This window comes from Macaca thibetana, chromosome 9 (assembly GCF_024542745.1).
Source record: "Macaca thibetana thibetana isolate TM-01 chromosome 9, ASM2454274v1, whole genome shotgun sequence".
Lineage (NCBI taxonomy): Eukaryota > Metazoa > Chordata > Mammalia > Primates > Cercopithecidae > Macaca > Macaca thibetana.
In genome coordinates this window covers 95,790,452-95,804,229 of record NC_065586.1, presented here as the reverse complement: position 1 = coordinate 95,804,229, position 13,778 = coordinate 95,790,452, and the positions used below count along the sequence as shown (strand labels likewise).

Below are 13,778 nucleotides of genomic sequence, written 5' to 3'. Positions count from 1 at the left end.
GAGATCTGCAGTAGGTATTATTAATCAGGCGAAAGGAAGTGTACAAGCCAGAAAGAAATGTTTAAAGACCTAGAGGTGAAAGAAAATATTCCATATCTGTAAGTAGAGTGAAGTCTGAGGGAAGTATTCAGAGATGAGAAAATTCATGTAGTTGGGGATAGGTTTGAGTGAGGCTAGATTTGAAACCAATTGGAAAACCAGCTGGAAGGTTGATGCAGTAATCCAGATAAGAGATGATGACTTACCAAGACATAGCTGTGGGGATGCTATGGTACTTCACCCTAATCAGAATGGGGTTGAGTGTGGGTAGCAGCCATTCCCTGTTTATCCAGTTGTAATTTGTCTATCTTGATCTTTAGTGTGATTGCATCAGGCGCCCTTTGAGGCCAGGGCAATACAGCACCATCTCTGAAGTAGCTTTGCAATCTGGAAGGGGTACAGTGTCTCTTCCCTCAAAGGCTGCCGAGCAGGTGGTGGGCCGATGGCTCCTGGTCTGCAGTGGAACAGTGGCTGGAGCAGTTATTCTTGGTGGAGTAACTAGGTGAGTAATTTGCTCATAGTGAGTCAGGTATTTTGATTGTAAGTAGAAGCACAGGTTGACTGAGGAGAAAGGAATTTTTTTTTTTTTTTTTGAGACAGAGTCTCGCTCTGTCGGCCAGACTGGAGTGCAGTGGTGTGATCTCGGCTGACTGCAACCTCCGCCTCCTGAGTTCAAGCGATTCTCCTGCCTCAGCCTCCCAAGTAGCTGGGACTAGGCGCATGCCACCATATCTGGCTAATTTTTTGTATTTTTAGTAGTGACAGGGTTTTACCATGTTGGCCAGGCTGATCTCGAACTCCTGACCTCAGGTGATCTGGCCACCTCGGCCTCCCAAACTGCCAGGATTACAGGCATGAGCCACCGCGCCCAGCTGGAGAAAGGAATTTTACAGAGCATCTAATCTAGCTCCCTTATTGTACAGATGGAGAAACCGAGGCCTTAAAGAAGGAACACATCTGATGGCTTGCCCTGCTATAGAACATTTAAGTGTTTTATTAGTAGGAGCCTTCTATAAAGATTGGTTTATGTCTTAACTGGTACCTGTGCATTGTTTATGTATCTTTTGTCTTTCAATCAGAGTCCAAGTTTGTCTCAAAACTTTTTTTACGGTTTGTTTGAATTAAACCCAAAGAAGTTCTGTGCATCACAATTGGTTCATGTTTCTTAGGTTCATTTAAATCTTTGAAGAGACTATAGATTTAGATATTCCTCCCTTTCCCCCTCTTTTAGTTGCTGAGGAAACTCGAGTCATTTGTCCTATGGTTATGCACAGTCTAGATTTTGCTGATTGCATAACTATGTGATATTTAACATGTTCCTTTATCCCGTCTACTTCCTGTGAATGAGTAGTTATTTGATCAGATTCAAATTGGGGATGAGGGAGCAAAATACTTCAGTAGGTGAATAGAACATTCATGAATATCTGGTGTGTATTATAGATGTTAACAGCCATTAATTACCATTGCCTGGATCCATTGTTTCATTAGCATAGTAAAATTGTAACATTTTATTAGCTCAACTCTAAAAAGCTTTCTCTCATCATCAATCTGGATATCCCAAGGTATAATTTGTATAGGAAAGGCAGGATAAATACTTAATTCTTCTTTCCCTTTATTTACCAATTTTCAAAATAATAAATTGGTCCCCCAAATCCTCCAAAGGCAACAAATAAAGCATTTGGATTTTTAAGGCTTATTATGAGATCATAGGTTCAAACACACTTGATAATGTTTCAGTTCGTTGTGATGATGGTGTTAGTGATTTGCTCAGATTGTCCCATCTTTAGTCAGTGGGCATCTCCTGAAATTGGCTTTAGTGACTTTTTGGCAGGGCCCTAATTACCTTTGATAGCTTCCTTCCTTTCTAGCATGACAAGATATTCCAAGCTCATCTTGTACATTTCTTGCCTCAGGCCTAAAATCAGCCTTTTACTTTAGGAATCCTAACTCCTTTTGGTGAAAAAGTTTCTGGTTTTAATCAAATATACCTTCCTCAAATTCTCTTCACATTCCACATCCCTTATTTCAAAATACCTTATGTGTTATATAGGTTGTTATGAGCAAGTGCAACAAATTTGAATGTATTGTCTTTAAATTCACCCAAGAATCTAAACCGGTATACGTGTAACAGATCTCTTTTCCTTGGGTAAGGAATGTTGGTTATGCATTTAGAACAGACTGCTTTGGCTGTAGGGGTTGAGTTTGCCTGTCAAGGAATGCTAGTGAAAGAAAGAATTGGGAAAAAAAATAAAAAAGAAAGAAAAGAATTGAGAGAATATAAGGGTAAATAAATTTGTACCTGATGGCAGCTGTTTCTGACAAAATTCTAAGCAGTAAGAGAGAAATGTCTCAAAAGAGGAAACAATTGTGTTTACCTTTAACAAGATTAAGTTCAGATCCACTTGTTGCTATAAACCTTTTGTGAGTAATCCAGCCTTACACATACACCCCAACATTTCTTTCCCATCCTAAGGCTGACAGAGTCTGGCCTCTCGATGGTAGATTGGCATTTAATAAAGGAGATGAAGCCACCTACAAGCCAAGAGGAATGGGAAGCAGAATTCCAAAGATACCAGCAATTTCCAGAATTTAAAATGTAAGTATGAAAGAACATTAGGTAAACATCCCAGTAGGCCCATTTGATCTTTTGCACTTAAACCCTTCAGAATGGTTAGATTATTTCATGATCTTTGGTTCAGTTATGTTTAGTCAGCTTCTCTTCTAAGCCTCCAAATCCAAAGTCATCCTGAGGTCGTTGATGAGGAAGAGGGCAGACCTACCAAGTTGCAGGACTGAGAAAGAAAGTTTTTGCGTTCCATAAGAAAATAAAAATCAGAAGGATGTTTCCTCCTTCTTCTTTTTTGACTTTCCATTTCACCCAGCTTGAATCATGATATGACACTGACAGAATTCAAGTTCATCTGGTACATGGAGTACTCACACCGAATGTGGGGTCGCCTTGTAGGCCTTGCGTACATCCTGCCTGCTGCCTACTTTTGGAGAAAGGGCTGGCTCAGCCGTGGCATGAAAGGACGTGTTCTTGCCCTCTGTGGCCTCGTCTGCTTCCAGGTAAGATTTATTCGAGGTTGAGAAGCCAGACATGCTCCCAGGAGCTTCCTAGTTGGCATTTTTTTTTTTTTTTTTTTTTTTTTTTTTTTTGCGATGGAGTCTCGCTCTGTCGCCCAGGCTGAAGTGCAGCTCTGCCTCCCGGGTTCACGCCATTCTCCTGCCTCAGCCTCCCGGTAGCTGGGACTACAGGCACCCACCACCACACCTAGCTAATTTTTTGTATTTTTAGTAGAAACAGGGTTTCACCATGTTAGCCAGGATGGTCTGGATTTCCTGACCTCATGATCTGCCTGCCTCGGCCTCCCAAAGTGCTGGGATTACAGGCGTGAGCCACTGCACCGCGCCTGGCCCCTAGTTGGCATTGTTTTTAAGGAAATAATCTGAGTCACTTTAATAGAGTAGGTAAGAGCATGCATTTTAGTGTCACAGGCCTAGCTTCAAGCCCCAGCTCTGACACTTAGTAAGGTAAATTACCTAACCTCTGAAAGCTATGATTTCTTTACCTGTAAATGGGGATAATAACAGTGCCACCATGTACAGTTGTGTAAATTCTTTTTTTTTTTTTTTTTTTTTGAGACAGAGTCTGGCTCTGTCGCCCAGGCTGGAGTGCAGTGGCCGGATTTCAGCTCAGTGCTCTGCCTCCCAGGTTTACACCATTCTCCTGCCTCAGCCTCCTGAGTAGCTGGGACTACAGGCGCCCACTACCTCACCTGGCTAGTTTTTTGTATTTTTTTTTTTTTAGTAGAGATGGGGTTTCACCGTGTTAGCCAGGATGGTCTTGATCTCCTGACCTCATGATCCGCCCGTCTTGGCCTCCCAAAATGCTGGGATTACAGGCTTGAGCCACCGCACCCGGCCCAGTTGTGTAAATGTTAAATGAGATAATCCATATTTAAAGTACTTAGCTTTGTGCCTGGAATCAGTAAGCACTTGGTAGTATATTTTCACGTGCTGCAGGAAGTAGTTTGTTTTCCATCATGGGTGCCTCCCTAGGTTCTTGTCTCTTCCCTTTTTCTAACTTGTCTGCTGTAAGAAAGTGGGATCCCTGTGCTAGAATGCTACAGAAGCATACAGGAAAATTCCAAAAGAGAGAAACACTTTGTGGGATGAAAGATTATAGAATACCCATGTAGCTGAGAGGGATTCATATATAAATGGCAATTAAAATCATGTAAGTTGAGCGCCTCTTAAGGAAAGATTCCCACAATTAGCAGGTTAGTACTGCTAGGATGATGAAAAAAAAAAAAAGTTGGGTGAAACTGAGCCAGGAATTAAGAGAGAAGACACATAGGAGTATTTGGGTCAAGGTATAGAGATCCTAAAGGAGATTATCAGAGCATCAAAGAAACATCATCAAAATTTAATCAGGAGGAAGCTAATTGGTTAATTTAACTCAGAAGTGGTAAGAAAGTGAGCCAATTAGAAGGGATTAAGGCCAGGCACAGTGGCTCACATCTGTAATCCCAACATTTTGGGAAGCTGATATGGCTAGATCACTTGAGGTCAGGAGTTCCAGACCAGCCTGGCCAACATATTGAAACCCTGTCTCTACCTAAAATACCAAAATTAGCTGGGCGTGTTGGTGTGGGCCTGTAGGCCCAGCTACTTGGGAGGCTGAGGCAGGAGAATTGCTTGAACCCGGGAGGCGGAGGTTGCAGTGACCCGAGGTTGCACCACTGCACTCCAGCCTGGGCAACAGAGCAAGACTCTGTCTCAAAAAAAAAAAAAAAAAAAAAAAAAAAAAAGGGATTAAGGAGGGAGATGAGAGAGAAGAAATAGAGGCAGCAGAAACAGGTAATTGTTAAACATTAATCAAAGTCTAATAGTAACAAGAGAAAGGCAGGTAGAACAAAATGAAAGTTAACATTTTAGAATTACAAAAACAAGCCAACACTGAAAACGGACTATTTGGGAGGCAGAAATTGAAGATGTCAGATGAGGTATGGGAGAAGAAAGTGGGCTAGTAAATCACACTGTGTATGTCTTCATCTTTCAATGTCGCATGCAGTTGAAATCAAGGTAATTAGAATATCCAGGGTAATCTTGAAAGGGGAGAGAAATGCTCGAAAAGATTTCCAGAAGAGTATATATTTAGAAGTGGCAGAATCCACCTCTTTGACCTGATTCTACTGAGCTGGGCAAGTGGGGGTGAAAGGGCTGTCTGATCTCATATGATTGGAACTGACAGTTGTTTGGTTAATTGAAAAAGCCAGTTAAAGCAGAGAATCATAGAATATGATACATACCATAAACTTTTAAGCTTAAATCTGTACGTTCATTACCAGCTTTTAAAAAATCAAGGCCTTTTCTTTGACTATGCATCCCCAGATTGGCCTTCAACTGCGGGTTTCTTATATCCCCATAAACTGTGCTTTTGCTTAAAGAGGAGTGGGAACTTAGATATTTGCAAAGCAATCTGCATGCAAAACCTTACTGATTTTTATGATTTTCCCCTGAAACTTTTATAATTGTCTTATTCCAACCTAACTTGATAGTAGATGTTTTTAAGCATTTACCTTGAAGTTTCTCCAGAACATTCAATCTAGTTTTATGAGATATATCCATGGACCTTTTTTTTTTTCTTCTTAAAGCTCATCAGCTATTGTTAGTGTTAGTGTATTTTATGCATGGCCCAAGACAATTCTTTTTCCAGTGTGGCCCAGGGAAGCCAAAAGATTGGACACTTCAGATCTAAGTAGTAGTTAAGTATTAATGGTGATATGTGAAGAATTGTGGATAAGTCATGAATCCTGGGACACTGCATATTGGGGAGGGTATGGAAAGAGGAGGGGTGGGTTAGAGAGTACTCCTGATAGCTCACTTCTTCCGTAAAGTTGAACAGATTAGATTAGGCTGGGCATGGTGGCTCACGCCTGTAATCCCAGTACTTTGGGAGGCCGAGGCGGGTGGATCACGAGGTCAAGAGATGGACACCATCTGGCCAACATGGTGAAACCCCATCTCTACTAAAAATACAAAAATTAGCCGGGCGTGGTGACAGGCACCTGTAATCCCAGCTACTCAGGAGGCTGAGGCAGGGGAATCCCTTGAACCCGGGAGGCGGAGGTTGCAGTGAGCTGAGATCACACCACTGCACTCCAGCCTGGTGACAGAGCGAGACTCTGTCTCAAAAAAAAAAAAGAAAGTTCAACAGATCATTTTAACCTTGTTTTGTTTGCTCCATCTCTTGGGGATTCTAGGGTCTCTTGGGATGGTATATGGTGAAAAGCGGACTAGAAGAAAAACCAGACTCCCATGACATCCCTCGGGTCAGTCAGTACCGCCTCGCTGCCCACCTGGGATCAGCCCTGGTTCTTTATTGTGCCAGCTTATGGACCTCGCTCTCACTGCTGCTCCCTCCGCACAAGGTAAGAGTTGTGTGCAAATATGTCTTCAAGACCCTGCTTTCAATTCTTTTGGATATATATCTAGAAGTAGAATTGCTGAATCATATAGGAGGTGAATATTTTGCCAACATTTTCTATTGGGAAAGGTGAAACAAATTGAAAAATAGATTGGGAGGGAGTACCAACAACAAGAAATATCCCAGTCACTTTACGTCTGACGCCCAGAGGGGATGGTGGATGGCAAAGTGAGGAAGATCAGAACAGAGGTGTTTCTGAACTTCTGGTGTGGACAAGAGCCATATTGTATTGTTTGTTAAATGGGGACCTGCCAGTTAAGTCTAATAGTATAGTAAACCTTAGTGATTTTGTCTGAAGTATTTTTCTGTTTGCTGATTAAAGGAAAATACTAGCTTTTCATTTCATGCTTTGATTTCAAAGCAAGGTATGACATATTTTTGAGACCTTCATTAATAATAGAGGTCTCAAGACACCACACCCTTATAGGACATTTTTTTTCCCTAGAATTTTTTTTTAAATGAGTCTTGGCCAGGCGCAGTGGCTCCCGCCTGTAATCCCAGCACTTTGGGAGGCAGAAGCAGGCATATCACCTGAGGTCAGGAGTTTGAGACCAGCCTGACCAACATGGAGAAACCCATCTCTACTAAAAATACAAAATTAGCCAGGTGTGGTGGCGCATGCCTGTAATTCCAGCTACTTGAGAGGCTGAGGCAGGAGAATTGCTTGAATCCAGGAGGCAGAGGTTGCGGTGAGCCAAGATGGTGCCATTGCACTCTAGCCTAGGCAACAAGAGCGAAACTCCATCTCAAAAAAAAAAAAAAAAAAGAGTCTTATATTAGGTATTGAAATCATGGGTTGACCTGAGTAAGCTGTTCCTGGAGAAAAGTTTGAGATGACAGCAGGACTCTTGAGTCGAATGATCCGTTAGGTACTTGGAGCCAGTAGCTAGATTCCAGTAAGGACCGGACATGTTGTCTTGGCAGTCATTCCCACAGAGAAGCCAAATTGGGTTGAAATATTGATATAGTAGACAACCACTGAGTAATTCCACATCTGAAACATAAGGAATTATTTGAAAGTCTCCTGACTTTCAAAGCCAAACTTCTTTTATTTATTTATTTGAGATGGAGTCTTGCAGTGTTGCCCAGGCTGGAGTGCAGTGGTGTGACCTCGGCTCCTGCAACCTCCACCTCCCGGGTTCAAGCAATTCTCCTGCCTCAGCCTCCTGAGTAACTGGGACTACAGGTGCACACCACCATGCCTGGCTAATTTTTTTGTATTTTTAGTAGAGACGGGGTTTTGCCGTGTGGACTGGGCTGCTTTTGAACTCCTGACCTCAGGTGATCCACCCGCCTTAGCCTCCCAAAGTGCTGGGATTACAGGTGTGAGCCACCGTGCCCGTCAAAGCCAAACTTCTAAAATGAATTCATTTTAATTCAAACTTCTAAAATGAATTCATTTTAATGGATTCATTTTGCCTGCATCTATAGCTGTTGCTTCCTGACAATCTATTCCTTCTTTTCAATCCCTGTAATTATCTTCCTCACCCAACCCAATACATACACACTTTCACATTTACCCACACTTACACATAAACCCACACACTCTTGCTGCTGAAATTGTACTCTTAAAGATTACTGATGACTTTATCAATTAATTGTTTTTCTCTGTTTGTTTAGATTCACCTAATTACAAAAAGGATTTGAGATGCTAGCCAATGAACCATATAGTACTATGCTGTCGAACACAGTAGCTACTAACTACATATGGCTATTTAAATTTTAATTAATTAAGGCTGGGCACGGTGGCTCACACCTGTAATCCCAGCACTTTGGGAGGCTGAGGTGGGTGGATCATTTGAGATCAGGAGTTCGAGACCAGCCTGGCCAACATGGTGAAACCTCGTCTCTACTAAAAGTTAAAAAATTAGCTGGGCAACAGTGGCATACGCCTGTAATCCCAGTTACTTGGGAGGCTGAGGCAGGCGAATCACTTGAGCCTGGGAGGTGGAAGTTGCAGTGAGCCAAGATTGCACCACTGCACCCCAGTCTGAGTGACAAAGTGAGAAAAAAAAATTTTTAATTAAATAAAATTAACTTTATTTACATAAGCTTTTTGTTTACTTAAACTTTATATTTAAATAAAATTAATTTTTAATTTAATTTTCAGTCATACTAGCCATGTTTCAAGCTCTTCTTAGGTAGATGATAGAACTTTTCCATCATCACAGAAAGTTCCATTGGACAGTGCTGATAATATGATATGTTAGTAATGATACCTAACTTTTCATATAGAGTGTAAGCCATTTGAGGGTAGCATTCTGACATAACTCCTTTGTATCTTTATAGTAACCTGTTTATAAAGTTCTTACTCATATTTGATGATTCACTGATTAGTATTAGAAGTTGGTGGTAGTAAGAATAAAAACATTTTATCAAAAACACTAAATGCAGGAATCTCTAAGCATTCTATGCAATTTCGATTCTGACTATATTTGCTAAGCACTAATATCACACACATGAAAATCCAGTCCTGATCTTAAGCTACATCCTTTCAACCATGATGAAGCATTGCTTCCTGAATAATGTAAATCATTCAGATTTTGAACAGATACGTAATGAGTACCTATGTGCCAATCACTAGGCTAAGATTGCTGTAGTAAAAAAGATGGCAGTTCCTGCCTTCACAAAACTTGTGGGGTAGAAGTATAATTACAATAAAATACAGTACATGTTGGAACAGAATATCTGCCAGAAGTACTTAACTTAGTCTAGGGGTCAGAGAAGCTCCGATCTTAATTTGTCACTTGGGTTTGGCCTTGGAGATCTTTGGTGCCTCTCATTGTTCCTGAAACACAGTTTAACTGAATGATGTTTTTTCTTGTTTAGTTGCCTGAAACCCGTGCACTCTTATGGTTGAGACGATTTGCTCATGGAACAGCAGGTCTGGTGTTCCTTACGGCTCTCTCAGGTAGGACTCAGCTTATCAAAGATGACCTGTTTGCATCGCACTCTAAGCTGGGACCTCTTGCCTAACGCTTTGCCTCGTCCTCCTGCATCTTTATATTTCCTTTTCACATCTGTTTCTCTCATTCCCACTATCTTCACCCACTGTTTCCTGTTCCTTTCTCTCTTCCAAAAATTCTACTTTACTGTCAATTGAACAAAAATATTGAACATCTACCTAGATCCAGATGGCTTAGGTTCAAATCCTGGCTTCACTACCTGTGAACTGTAGGACCTTTGCAAGCTCTGTAACCTCTCTGGGCCTTAGAGACCTTATATGTAAAATGGAGATTATGACAACAGTATGACTGCTAAATGTGAAATGTGTAGAATAGTTGTTAGCATGCAGCAAAGGCTACATAAGTGTTAGCTGTTACTATTATATAAACATTATTGTTATCATCACATTACATCAAGATGGGTCAGACAAAAGGCTTGCCCTCAGAGATGGTTGCAGGTGGAGAGTTCATTGGCACAGAGAGACCAACACAGGATTTTTTCGTTCTTTTTTTTTTGAGACCGAGTCTCACTCTGTTGCCCAGGCTGGAGTGCAGTGGCGTGATCTCAGCTCACTGCAACCTCTGCCTCCCGAGTCCAAGCAGTTCTCTTGCCTCAGCCTCCCAAGTAGCTGGGATTACAGGTGCACGACACCACGCACAGCTAATTTTTGTACTTTCAGTAGAGAGGGGGTTTCACCATGTTGGCCAGGCTGGCCTCCAACTTCTGACCTGAGGTGATCCACCCGCCTTAGCCTCCCAAAGTGCTGGGATTACAGGCATGAGCTACCATGCCTGGCTTTTTTCATTCTGTAAACCACACTTCCACCTCTGCTGCCCTCATTTGAGAACTGCACTATCCAGTAGAGGAGTCCGTAGCCTCATGTGGATATTGAAACTTAAATTAATTAAGGTTAAATAAAATTTAAAATGTAGTTCTTCATTCACACTAGCAACATTTCAGATGCTCCGTAGGCACATGTGGCTAGGGGCTAGTGTATTGGACGGCGCAAATATAGAACACTTCCACTGTCACAGAAAGTTCTATTGACAGCACTGCTCTGGAATAAAAATAATACTGATTCAAACCAATGAGCCACTCAGCACTTTTATTTTTGGCAAAGAGCATGAATTTTTACTTCATAAGGGACGTTTTAAAAAAAATATGGAGTGGGTTGGGCATGGTAGCTCACACCTGTAATTCCAGCACTTTGGGATGCTGAGGCAGGTGGATTGCTTGAGCCAGGGAGTTCAAGACCAGCCTGGGGAACATGGTAAAACCTCATCTCTACAAAAAATACAAAAATTAGCCAAGCGTGGTGTTGTGTGCCTGTAGTCTCAGCTACTCAGGGGGCTGAAGCCGGAGGATTGCTTGAGCCCAGGAGGTCGAGGCTGCAGTGAGCTGAGATTGCACTGCTGCACTCCAGCCTGGGTGACAGAGCAAGACCCTGACTCAAAAAAAAGAAAAAAAGGCCGGGCGCGGTGGCTCATGCCTGTAATCCCAGCACTTTGGGAGGCTGAGGCAGGCGGATCACCTGAGGTTGGGAGCTTGAGACCAGGCTGGTCAACATGGTGAAACCTCGTCTCTACCAAAGGGCGGGCACCTATAGTCCCAGCTACTCGGGAGGCTGAGGCAGGAGAATCACATGAACCCTGGTGGCAGAGATTGCAGTGAGCCGAGATCGTGCCACTGCACTCCAGCCTGGGGGACAGAGCCAGACTCCGTCTCAAAAAAAAAAAAAAAAAAGAGAAAAGGGAGTGTGACCCAAACATTTCTGGATTTTCTTTGATAATAAATAATAGATCAGACATCCATTAATTCATGAATACCTCTTTATTTGTTTATCCAGGATTTAGTTCATAAGTTTTGGGATTTTTCTCACTTCCGTGTTCAGTCAACAAATATTTATTGAGCATTTGGGGAAGACAGATAATACACAATGGAAACATGATGTGTTTGATGATATTTAGTGCCATGAAGAAAAATAAATTAGGGTCAGGAGACAGAAAGTGTGCTAGGGGAGTACCATTTTATATAGGATCATCAAGCGAAATCTCTTTGGTAAGGTGACATCTGAGTGGAAGCTGGGGAAAGTAAGGGAGTCAGTCATGCAGACATCTGTGGGAGAGCATTTCTAAAATAAATCAGTAGCACTCAGTGGCGGGGTAAAGAGGGCATCAAAATCACTAAGGGAATTTTTCTAAGCTAGTAAGCCTCTCCCCCTCCCCCCACACCGCAGCCTCTACTGCACTTCTCTAGAGGAAGCAGAATCTTAGGGTGGGAGCAGGTAAGGATGCAGAGATTTGAAGTTTCCATGGTGATTGTGATGTGTCTTCCCTGTTGGAGAACCTCTGTTGTAGATCTTTCTATTGTTCTCTGACTGTTCCCTTAGTTTAACTCAGGGATAACAGACTTTTTCTATGTTAGAACTAGTATTTGGTCTCTTCTTCTTCTCATTTTAATAAATACCATTTACCTTGGAATACAGGGGCTTTTGTGGCAGGGCTAGATGCTGGGCTTGTTTACAACTCCTTTCCCAAAATGGGAGAATCCTGGATCCCAGAGGACCTCTTTACCTTCTCCCCGATCCTGAGGAATGTTTTTGAGAATCCCACCACGGTGCAGTTTGATCACCGGATTCTGGTAAGTGTAGCTGGTGGGTACCTGCCAGAGAGCACAGGAGCCTATCATAGGCTTTGGGGTGTCAGTGAAGCACTGATGGCAACACTGACAGAGCAGAGCAGGAACTATAATTTCTGCTTTCTTTGGAGAAATTTTAGGACCATTTCTCTAATCTAATGTCTTTGTCCTCATTACTCACCCCTGTCCCCCCGACCCCCTACCCCAGCCAAATTCTAGCTTTCAGGACATTGCCAGCTTCTTAAAGTTCGAATGTGCCTTTTACCACTTGGCAAGTGATAACCTCCCTCAATCCTGCACATACCTAGAAAGTCATTTCAGCAGAAATGTGGTTGAGTAGAGAAGAGAATGCAGAGACCATAGTTGCTAAGCACATAGCTCTCGGAGCTAAACCAGAAGCTCAAGGAGCCAGGAGCTTCACTAGTACTTTTCATTCTGTTTAAGCTAATATGTTTTGAGGTTCTGCTATGGGCCACTTAAAGATTGGCTTGGAGGCCTGTGTGTGATGAATTGGAGCGGGGAAAGATGAGCAGTAAGGAGACTGTGAGAAGCATAGTGCTGCTGTGCGATGCCAGGGAGAGCGATGGAGATGGGGCCTACATGGTGGGAGTGGGACTTGAGAAGAATGATGCATTTGAGAGAGAATTTAAAGGAACAGAGGCTGGGCACAGTGGCTCACACCTATAATCCTAGCACTTTGGGAGGCTGAGGCAAGAGGATTGCTTGAGCCCAGGAGTTTGAGACTGCAGCGAGCTGTGATCACGTTACTGCACTCTAGCCTGGGAGACAGAGTGAGAGCCTGTCTCTTAAACAATTAAATTTAATTTAAAAATAAGAGCAGTGGGCACAGTGGCTCATGCCTGTAATCCCAGCCCTTTGGGAGGCTAAGGCAAGAGGATTGCTTGAGCCCAAGAGTTCAAGACCAGACTAGGCAACACAGGGAGACCTCATCTCTACAGTAAATAAATAAATAAAGGAAGAGAGTTAATAAGATTGGCTGTCAGGAATGAAGGTGAAGAAAGATCAAGTGAAAGTCCAAAGTGTCTTCTGTAGCATGCCTAAAACATGACTTATAGGGATGGGGCCATCGGAATGAGTGTGGAGCTAGAGGTGGGAGGATGTCATCAGATGCAGGCATGTTGAGTGTGAGATGAGAGCAGCACATCCAGAGAGAGGGGGCCAGAGGACTCAGTTGTCCAATGGGGGCTGGACTGAAGCGTGTTACCTGGTGTGGGCTGAGTCCCCACCTGCACACAGTATCTTAGCATAAGTAAAGCCTGGTTGAAATTGTCATTGTGGACAGCTCTGAAAAGGAAACGATGTGAAATAAATGTAGAAATATGATAGAAAACATTCTCCCTGATACTGTGGGAGAGGAAGGGGACTATTATGCCAGTCCTGGACCCTTGTTCTGAAGAGATAGGAATGAAAATGAGACTTTAGGTCTTTTTTAGCACCAGCTGGCAGCACCAGCACTTTCTCCACTCACAGCCCAGGAAAATAATAACCCTCATGTGCTGGGGTCAGCCCTGCTTTAAGAATATAGGATTAGAGATACGGTTAGGGATAAGGACGCAAAGAGTGACTTAAAAATGAGAGGACACCCATATTGGAAAGTGGATGAGATCACTGAGAGCGAGGGTGTATGAAGTGGTACATACAA

The 13,778-nt window shown here is 42.7% G+C and overlaps 1 protein-coding gene across 5 annotated transcripts in view; it reads left to right on the top strand.

Annotated features, from left to right (window-relative positions):
- The window catches only part of LOC126963392 (cytochrome c oxidase assembly protein COX15 homolog), a 62,238-nt gene that overhangs the window by 2,265 nt on the left and 46,195 nt on the right, over positions 1-13,778 (top strand). For 4 of the 5 annotated variants that reach the window (XM_050805714.1, XM_050805716.1, XM_050805715.1 and 1 more), the window contains exons 2-7: positions 360-541; positions 2,513-2,635; positions 2,922-3,108; positions 6,309-6,476; positions 9,362-9,443; positions 11,964-12,118. In XM_050805714.1, coding sequence (XP_050661671.1) covers positions 360-541; positions 2,513-2,635; positions 2,922-3,108; positions 6,309-6,476; positions 9,362-9,443; positions 11,964-12,118 — 897 coding nt within the window. The remainder of the gene's footprint in view (positions 1-359; positions 542-2,512; positions 2,636-2,921; positions 3,109-6,308; positions 6,477-9,361; positions 9,444-11,963; positions 12,119-13,778) is intronic. The other variant, XM_050805717.1, reaches the window with a different exon arrangement.